A 10,000-nucleotide genomic window follows, 5' to 3' on the forward strand; every position below is an offset into this window, starting at 1 on the left:
ATTCTACATCTATTGCAGAATAATTTCTTGGTCTAGTTAATGTAAAACAACATTTGAAATATGCTACCTCCATATATTATACATTCTAGTGTTTAGTACTAATTTTAGAAGATTAGAAAAGGATGATGGGGAAAGTAATTCATCAGGGGACAGCTGTTTTTTTTAATAACTAAGTTTCCAGTGAGCAAAAAGCAGCAGAGCCATCTAACAAAGACATGGAAACTGTGCACAGATCCATTATATGGAATATTTAAAAATTTACAGATATTCTGGGTTTAAAAATATCTCACTATTGGTGAAAATGCTAAGAAAATCATGGTTGCATTTGGCAGCACTTTTCACTGTAACAGTTTGCTGAGCATCAGGTTTTTGTTTGTTTTGTTTGTTTGTTTGTTTGTTTGCTTGCTTGCTTGCTTTTGTTTTTGCAATGAAATCCAAACCACAGCTTCCTGATAAATACATTGGCATCTTTAAATAAATCTACTGCTCTGCATAGTAAATATAAAAGCCATAGGACTTCTCCACAATTCTTACCCTGCTAACCCCTGACAGGCAGCATTCTTCATACCACTACATGCCTTTCAAATTCTACATCCATATAAAATATGTTTGAGCTGCTTGTGAAACCCTGTAGACTTAGAATAAGTGAATTCAGACTTTGCATACAAGTTAACATTTCAATAACAACATGCAATGATAAATTTGTAAAATATTTTTCTTGTGAATTAATTTTTTTAGAAGCAGTAGGACATGGTGTTTTAATATTTTCTGAGATTTGATGGCTATGTTACAATTCAGAGCAGTAATTTCATTAATTATTATACAAAAGGCACAACAAAGTTTTAATTACTTTGAAGGACTATTCTAAAGAATATATCCAACAAAGGAACAAAATTGGATAACCTTAAGTTGTTCATTATTTTATTAAGGGATTTACAATATAACCCCAAAGGGGCTGTTTAAAAGGGTTTTTTCATATTTACATTTGAAAATATTATTTTTCTGTAGACACTCCTACAGTGTCTGTGTATGCACCCATCACACCCTTCGTCCTAAATTCCACTTAGAGCCTACTCTGTGCACATGGAAACATGACTACAGTTTTTAAATTCCTCAAGGGGTAAAACTTTAATATTGACTGCCGCTTATAGTTTACATCGTAAAATGTGTAGAATAAAGTAATTTCCAAACTCAGGCTATAAACACACCTTACAGGCTAAAGCCATAGAGGGCTTCCATAGTGCTGTAAAGTATAACCACGATTTACTTCAGTTTCTACTTGGTTAATCTAGTGAGACCTATGAAGAAAAAGCCATTTCTTGGTAACTATCTTTAACTCAGTCCTCTGCTAAGACTAAAATGTTGTGTGCATTTTCTGTTGTTATCTTCACTTGTTTCAGGAATGCAATCTCCTGAAAACTCAGAATACAACAGAATCTGACTAAAAATACTGAGGATTTTTTATGCAGGGAGAGTATTGAGAATAGTAAGGCACCTCACTGACATGGTATTTGCTGAGGAAACATAAAAGGAAGAAAGCGCTGTTTTGAAAACTGCATTTATAAGTCTGTCAAGTAGACTGATTTGGGCCTTTGGTTCACTTCTAATTCCCATGACATTTACAACTAAATATTTCAAAACAAAATAAAAATTGTCTGGTAATTATTCCATATGAAAAATGACATAATTCTAAAATAATAAGCACGCGATTCACAGTGCAGTGTCTAATACTTTAACCTAAAGGTTAAGACATTATTCAATCCACATAACTTTTTCAATGCTTTTATTATTAAAAATAACGATTCTATTAAATTTTACTTTAGTGAGGGCATTTATTTCACCTTTTGAGATGCATTTATCTCATTATATATAACTTAAAATCTGAATAATACTGCATTGAATTGGAGACACATTACTAATCATTCATTATTTTGATGGCTTAGTTTCAATCATTTTCCCCCTGCGTTTAGTCTGAGTGCAATTCAGAAGCTTAAAGAAATCACCTTTATTTTTATAACAATCAAAATCTCTCAGACAGACCTCATTCTTGTCTAATCTAGGTATATGCTTTGAAAGCTTTCTGTCCTCGCTGTGTTTCTATGGTCTTGAGTCAGGGAAGAACAGAGTAATGATATTTTTGGTTAGGAAGAAATTATTTCAATAAAACAAATAAAAAGCCCACACATTCTCCACAGAGAAAATAGTCACTTAAAAGTATATTTTAAAGTTTTAGTTATTTATTTTTCCTAATTTATAGAATACAACAGTATTTTGAGACAGTTGGACAACATAATAAGAGCTCTTTAAAATATTATATATACAAAAATATAATATATATATATTTTCAGAATACACTGGAATGGCTCTCTCAGAAAGGCAGCACAGGTGAGTGATAGAACGATTTACAGGTTTTATAACCTGTCACAGATTAATTAATTAATACTTAATATCTGCAACTTGCAGTGGCTAGCATCTATGATCTGAAAAGTCCTTTTCACCTTAGCTGAGACTTGGAAGAAATTCATTGTATAAGCAAGTATCAAGTAATGTGGCCCTCTGGTGGAAAGCTAAGTACCACATTTTGCTGCACAATGCCAGACAGGAAACTAGATGCTGGAAAATATTTGTCACAAAGCTTTACAGAACCACTCCGGAAAAAAAAAAATCACCCCGTGAACTTAATTAATAACCTGACACCTGAAGGGCACTCTGGTGCTGCTGTGACGTAACTACTGCAAACCCTCTCTTCACTCACCCTTCCATCATGCCCCAAATAACAATAAATTCCCAGCATCTGTTAGCTTACAACAACATGCTCAATTTGCTCTGAATACATACTTCATGTTCAAGAAAGCACGCAGGTCTGTCCTAAGGAAGCTTGGAGAAAAACAAAACTTACCTGCTGTTGTTGAAGATGCAGCAGCTCCACTGTGCTTACTTCTGAGCTGGTGTCACCACTTGATCTCCCATCTCTGCTGCCAGCATCTAATTGGCTGCTTAGAGTGCTCATTCCATTTTGATTCATTGAACTGTTGCTTATTGTCTCTGTCGCAGATTCCTGCATCATGACTTAATACCTAAAAGTGATTAAGAAGTATCAATTAACACACGTTACACCTTCACACTTCCATTATCAAGATGTCCCTCTTTGCCAATTACACAGGCAGCATCATTCGGGGGGGAGTGGGGGGACTTGAATAGTCATTTACCCAGAGAAGCAATACAAATCCAGCTCTCATTGAGACACTAATCACAGAAAATTATGGTTCTATATGTAATTTTTGTGTGGTTACCTTTAACAGCCAAAGTAACATACCATGCATGTACCATGGTCAATAGCATTTATGAACGACCACATTTTAAAGTCTACCTATAAAACCAGTTTAAATCAAGGCACGATTGCACACTCCGTTCTGTTTCCTATTATCTACCTTTGACAACCATGGATGACTATACAGCCTTATTTTAAATATTCACTATCTTGATTCTGTCAGAATTTTACAGCACATCTTATGCAAGGCTGTTGTTTAATGATGCACAGCTAATCATACAAAATTAAAATTTTGTAAGGGTGTTACAAATCATATGGTATCAACCAATGATAAATAGCATAATGGGCTTTTTTTTTTTTTGGGGGGTGACTAAATAAAAATTTGCCTTGGAGGCATTTTAAGAAAAAGCTCCTGCTGCAAACACGTCAGATATTGCCTATTTTTTTAATCAAACAGCTCATATTCATTTATTTTTCTGACATTTAAAACATTTAATACTGTCCTTCCTGGGAAGTAATTAAGCTTATGCATGAGCAGCAATCAAACTGTTCACTTGAAGATGACTTAAAACTCAATTTTAACATAGGCAAATAAATGAAAGATATAAAATTAATTTTCCAGGCATGTATTAGATATGAAAGCTGGAAATAAAATCTATCAAGAATATCACTAATGATTGTGCTAAAAACAGCATAAATTATGCATATTACCTTCTCTACAGTAATAAATGTTTTATCATTTTCACTGCATAAATATACTGTACTTCCAGGACAGCAATGAGGTGTCCTGCCAAGATCAATGGAAATCTGTGCAGTAAATAAAGATCCAATGTGCTCTTACAACCAGAAATTCACAGTACCTCTCCAATGTGTGCTTTAGAGAAATCCGTTTTTGGCTCTCAGGAACATGAATCCCGTGCCATATTCTAACAGATACATTTCTCTCTTCTGTGCCTATAGTCAGAATTTCAGAAACAACCTGATTGTGTTGTGACCTCAACAGGAGTGCTAGCCAGCAATGAACTTAGCCTAAAGTAACTAAGACATTAAACTCACTGTTCACTTTTTTGGTTTTGTGCGTGTGTGTGTGTATAAGTTTTACTGTTTGCATGTAATCTTGTTTTATTTAAGACTTATGTCCATTTAAATATTGTAAAGAATTTATTACACTGTAAATAAAATCATAGTATTTCTTCCTCTCAGAGAAAAAAAGCACTTTCCTTAAATACCTTGCAAAAATGTTACCCATGACCACATTGGTAACACACAGAAGCTCAAAGACACATCAGTAGATTAATTTGAGTGATAGTATAATTATAAAAATCAATAACTGTGATAATTTAACAGTTATTTTCATCAACGGCTTAAACATTGGATTACTTCCATAATTCTGAAAAGGCAGTGAAAATGCATACTAGTTTAAGAGAGACCAACAGGAAAATAGGTGGGTCAGTAAATCAAGTTAGTATTTCAGAAACTACATATACAACTCAGGACTACTGTGATCCAAGAATTAATACAACACAAAAGTATGACTTTAAAAGATGCTTGTCCTAACCTTACAGGAAACAACTTTTGAACGAAATGAGCTTGTGGCTAAATAGTTGTTAAACATCTTATTTAACATTAACAAAGAAAAATATCATACACATGAAAACTGATACACACTGATGGAGTTTTAAGAAAAAAACAAAGCTAATATTCTTTTCTGAGATTAGGCAGCTAATAAGTATTCAAATTAGGCATAAATTTTACATGCACAATGTTTAAAATATTCAGAGAAAGAGTCTGATTGCCTTTAGTAGTCAGATGAAAATTATAATTTCAGTCTTATTCAACTACAGAAACAGATAACTTTTACATATTACATTTAAATTTCACTATGAACGGTAAACCTGGAATACCATGTTTGTAAATATGTGTTTTTCTTCCATCATTAAAATTTATTTGAAATATTTATATTCTCTGTCTGCAATTCCCTACACAAAGAATAAAATGGATAACTGTTTTCTCAGATGTAGCAGGCAGGTGCAGCATTTGATACTAACCTTTGGGTTTTTATGTCAGGATCAATTGGATGAATTAAAGAAGTCTGCACATATTACTGTTATAATCAAGGTCATCAAATAATTAAGAATAATCCACAAGCATAGAGTCATGTGTCTAAATCTTTATTACAATAATGAGGGAAGACCTATATAACTTCCAATTCCTATTAACTAAAGGATTTTAATATCCCTTGAGGATTTTTCGATTTTATGAAGCCCTTGAGTATAAATTGTGATTTACATTTTAAGTTCAGCCACCTAAGACTTGGAAAAAAATCATGCTTAAGAAACTGTGGCCTTAGTAGTAGTTTTGCTATACAAAGCAGGGAAGTCTGACCCAATGTCAATATTGAAAAAGTGAGGGAGCTGCACAATGAGGTGACTACAATATTCTTTTCACATGAAGAAGATAAACTAGTGTGTCCACCTTGAAGGAGACATTTCTTCAAGGATGGTAAAGATTATTTCTTATATTTACTAAGGCTTTTCCAGTAACCCCTGTACACTTAGATCCTACTCTAGGAAATTTTTTCTGGCACAATGTGAAGTGCTGTTTACCTTTAAAGAATATTTAAAATAATTATAAATTCACCATATTCTTTCAGAGTGGATATGCTTGTGATCCCAAATATATCAAACTAAATTATTCATCTTTTTCAATCCTACCACAAACATTTTATAAAAATCAGTGAAAATAAATTCCAGGTCATTAAAGTGGAAGTTGGGATTGGGAGTGACTCACAATGTTTGTCTGGAGTATACATTAAAGCCCCGATGTCTTTCATCAGACACAGCTTTGCAGCCACAACAGAAATGAACCCTTCATTTCTTGCACTGAATAATAGTTTTACTTTTCTCTCCTGCCTTAGATTTACCTTCCTTCCGTCCTCCTCCTTTTTTTTTTTTCTTAGCAAGCCACTGTATAGATACTTTTTCTCTACACCACTTCCCTTTTGAAACATTAAACTGACACTGAAACTGACTGCACAAGATTGCATTTTCTCTTCCTAAACAAGTTGAATTGAAAGGTTACTTAGTGTAACAATATTTACTTGCAGAATTGTGTTGTTACCAAGGGTATAATGGATGGTGGCTATGCAGGTTTACGCAAGAATGAGTGAAGCATGAGGCATTAGCCATGTGTTTGACATGTTTCAAATTGCTATAATCCAGCATTAAACACACCCAGCAATTCATGCCATTTCTTGCAGCCATAATCTTGAATAAAGCGTGCACAACCACTTATTATATAAATTAGTATATGACTCCCTGTTATAGTCACAACAGTGCTTTTGTGTTTATTTTGCATCAAGATGTAGCCTTTTATTTGTACAAATAGCAGGATATAAAGACATAGCTCAATTAGTCCTCCTTACTTTATGATAGGGTAGTACTGAATGCTAGACTTGTTGGTTTTATTTTTTTTCCTTTTGAAGTTATAGGTGAATTTGGTCTGAAACTGTAGTATGTGAGATAGTTATGTGCCAGAGTGATGACAGGAGCCTGCATGCATCCTACTCCACATTTGCTGCACTGCTCCAAAGTGTGAAACTTGACCTGGGTGAGTAGAGTTAATTGTGTTATCCCAGCCACCACCAGGGACACTATTGGTCCTTGTTGCTTACTCAACTTCTTATCTCTCCTGACTTCTTTCTCACAAGTTCTCTCTCTATCTCACCTTCTTTATGTACCTTGTTGCTTTTTATTCCTTCATTGTGCAGCCCACTGATGTATGAGAATTTGTGTGAGTATGTGTATTATTATGGACAGAGCAGTTGATCAAATAATGTAATTAGCATCTCAAAGACAGTAAGGAGGAAAAAGTAGCCTCAATATCCTACAGCATACTCCTATCTACATACACTCTATCTCATGATTAGATCACCTTAATAGTAAATTCGGGTTTTTTTTTTTTTGCATCTTAATATCTAATAAAATCTAGTGAGTGAAAAATCAATGGCTTCCATATATGTATATGTACATATATGCATACACATATATACAATATATAATATAAGATTTTCTATTTTTCTTAAAATTACTCATAATGATTGTAAAATAACTCTATATTTAGTCTCTGATTTATTCCAGTATCTAATTTATTTACCAAAGCATACACATTAAATCCAAATAATATTTATCCTGTCATATAATATGCATTAATTCTGTTATATAATATGTAAACTTTGTATCCTATTCTTAAATAAGTCAATTTAATCATTTCAAAATTCTTAGTGTTAAAGTCATTAAATACATCTGTATGGATTAATAAAATAATAAGTTAGAAATGCATACATAGGCAATAAGAAAACAAGTACATTGACTTTTGAATTCAGCTGAATTCAAATTGGAAAACTTGACTGTGATGTGAAACTTATGAAAGAAGCTAACATTTAAATAATGATAACTTTTTGCTCTAGTGGAATTAATTCATCGTGGACTCCATGCATAGTGCATTCAAAACCGAGCACTGCTTTGCTTAAATTCTTTAATACTAAGATTGCCTAATAAATCAAAATGCCAAATATGAAGGACATACTTGAATGTATAAGGATAAAAATTGAAAACGTACATGACTGTTTCTAATTTCTAAGACTGGAACAGGGTACTCTCAGGAACATAATTTAAAAGAAGTCAAAGCAAGTGATATTACACTTATTATAACAAAATATATGATTTCAAGAAAATTTAAAGTATTTGTGTCACCTTTCTTCAGATGTGAACAGAATGCCTAAAACATTACATACAAACAGCAGCTATGCTCTTGTAAACCTTAAGTTTTCACTGAAGAGATTGGAACATAGAAAACATGGGCAACGGTAGGACATCTTAACATGATTGTTTCTTTCATTAATGATGACTACCTTCTGCAAACAGAATACTGTTAGTGCCTCAGTAATGAGAAACACCTGGAGTAGAACAATGACTTCTTCCCTTCCTAGTTAGCTAGCCATCAATTAATTATCAACATAATACATTATGTTCCAGTATCAAAAATGAAGTTCATTTAAATGTAAGAAATAAATTTTGGGAATTTTTTTTTTTTTTTACGGAAATGTTACACAATATTCAAAGTAGGTAGTGAATCTCATTACATTACATTTCAAGACAAGGAACTGGTCACTTTGAAAGGCTGTGGTGTAGGAGGATGTGTTTTATTGAAATATTATGATCTGTACTTAGACTTCAATGACTCCTGTTCACACTAAAATTGGGAGAGATTTGAGAATACTGATGATTTTGGTGAGTTAATTTCTGAAATTATTTCAAAGATAGTATAGTTTTTGTTATGTTACACTTTACATTCTAAAGTCTTGTTTGAACACAATCGATTGATATGTAAATCCTGTCCTTAACATCTATTCTGCAAATGTGAAAATATATACCAGGTTTTACTGTTGTAGTTACCTGCTGAGTGGTTGGTCCTTGTAAACCTGTATATTTCAATACTAGTTTCATTCATTACACTGTCTGAAAATAGTTCTTTATGGTATTCATATTTGTTTTCCTAACACAAGGGAAAAGTCGAGCTCAGGCAAAGTTTATTTTATCCTGTTATTGTCAAGTATTACCCCAATTCAGTTGATAGTAACATCTATATCTTAAACGTAATAGTCTTGAACTTTTCTACAATTGTCTGCCTAATTATTTTCATTTATTAAAAAAAAGAGGCATAAACGATAAAAAAAAGTTACCTAATTATCTATAGAAAAGTAAATCCTGATTTTAATTTACAGGATACCTTAAAAACAAATAGATTCTGCACAAAGGAATAAAATCTTCAAATTCTTGAGGCCAGAAATATTTTACTTTAGGAATCATATGATTTAAGAGTATATTTTTTTTAAAAAAAAAACTTAAAGCAATAAGAAATAATTAGCTCTTGAAGAGCATAGAAGGACCTGCCTAGCAGGCACAACCTCCCTCTTTTTATTTAAAAAGCTTACTGATTGAGTTGTGCAAGCTTGTAAGCGTCCTTGCAGAGGGTCCACTTACAGTTAAATTCCCAAAGGCTGGACCACTTGCAGTAGCCTTCACTGATCCCCTGGCTAATGAGAGCTCTGAGTGCGTACTTCTCTTATGATGGCATTTTCACCTTTCTTGCCACATACTTTTCCTTAACCCTCAAGCTCACTTTACTTCAATCTTTAGTCTCCCGCCCACAGCAACTCCCTGGGATCCCTTGCTGCTCCACCTGAAGATAAGACAACTCTACCACAGAGCCTCATCCTGTTGCCCTTTCAGCACTTTTTACATCCAGGCTATCTTTGGGGCACCAAATGGCCCTTTAATATGGTTTTCACCAGACCCACCTCTTGCCTTCCCATTGGAAGACCCACAGCATAGGCGGTACATTTAGAGACATTTCTTCTGCCAGCCTCAACTTAGCGCAAAAGTCGAACATGAGCCTAGCAGGTGAGCACAGTGTAAGGCTAAAATATCAGTGAAACCACATGATGATGTGAATAGTTTAAGAATATAATTAACAAATTGCTTTGGTTCTTTTCTCCTGTGTGTATATGAGTGTGTGTTGGGAAGTGGGGGCTGCCATACCTTTGGAGAATGCTGTTTCAAAATAGTTCATACATTATTCTTGAGAGTGAAGTTATCTTAGACATCAGAGTGAATTTTTTTTTTGTATAACTGGCTCACATTTATGTCATCATGAGTCATACTCATA

At 33.5% G+C, this 10,000-nt stretch overlaps 1 protein-coding gene across 8 annotated transcripts in view; it reads right to left on the reverse strand.

Annotated features, from left to right (window-relative positions):
• Foxp2 (forkhead box P2) overlaps positions 1-10,000 on the reverse strand; it is a 461,746-nt gene that overhangs the window by 235,898 nt on the left and 215,848 nt on the right. For all 8 annotated transcript variants that reach the window (XM_051151910.1, XM_051151912.1, XM_051151911.1 and 5 more), the window contains exon 2: positions 2,900-3,077. In XM_051151910.1, the coding sequence (XP_051007867.1) occupies positions 2,900-3,067 (168 nt within the window). In that variant the 5' untranslated portion in view covers positions 3,068-3,077. The remainder of the gene's footprint in view (positions 1-2,899; positions 3,078-10,000) is intronic.

Source organism: Acomys russatus, chromosome 10 (assembly GCF_903995435.1).
Source record: "Acomys russatus chromosome 10, mAcoRus1.1, whole genome shotgun sequence".
NCBI classification, from domain to species: Eukaryota; Metazoa; Chordata; class Mammalia; order Rodentia; family Muridae; genus Acomys; species Acomys russatus.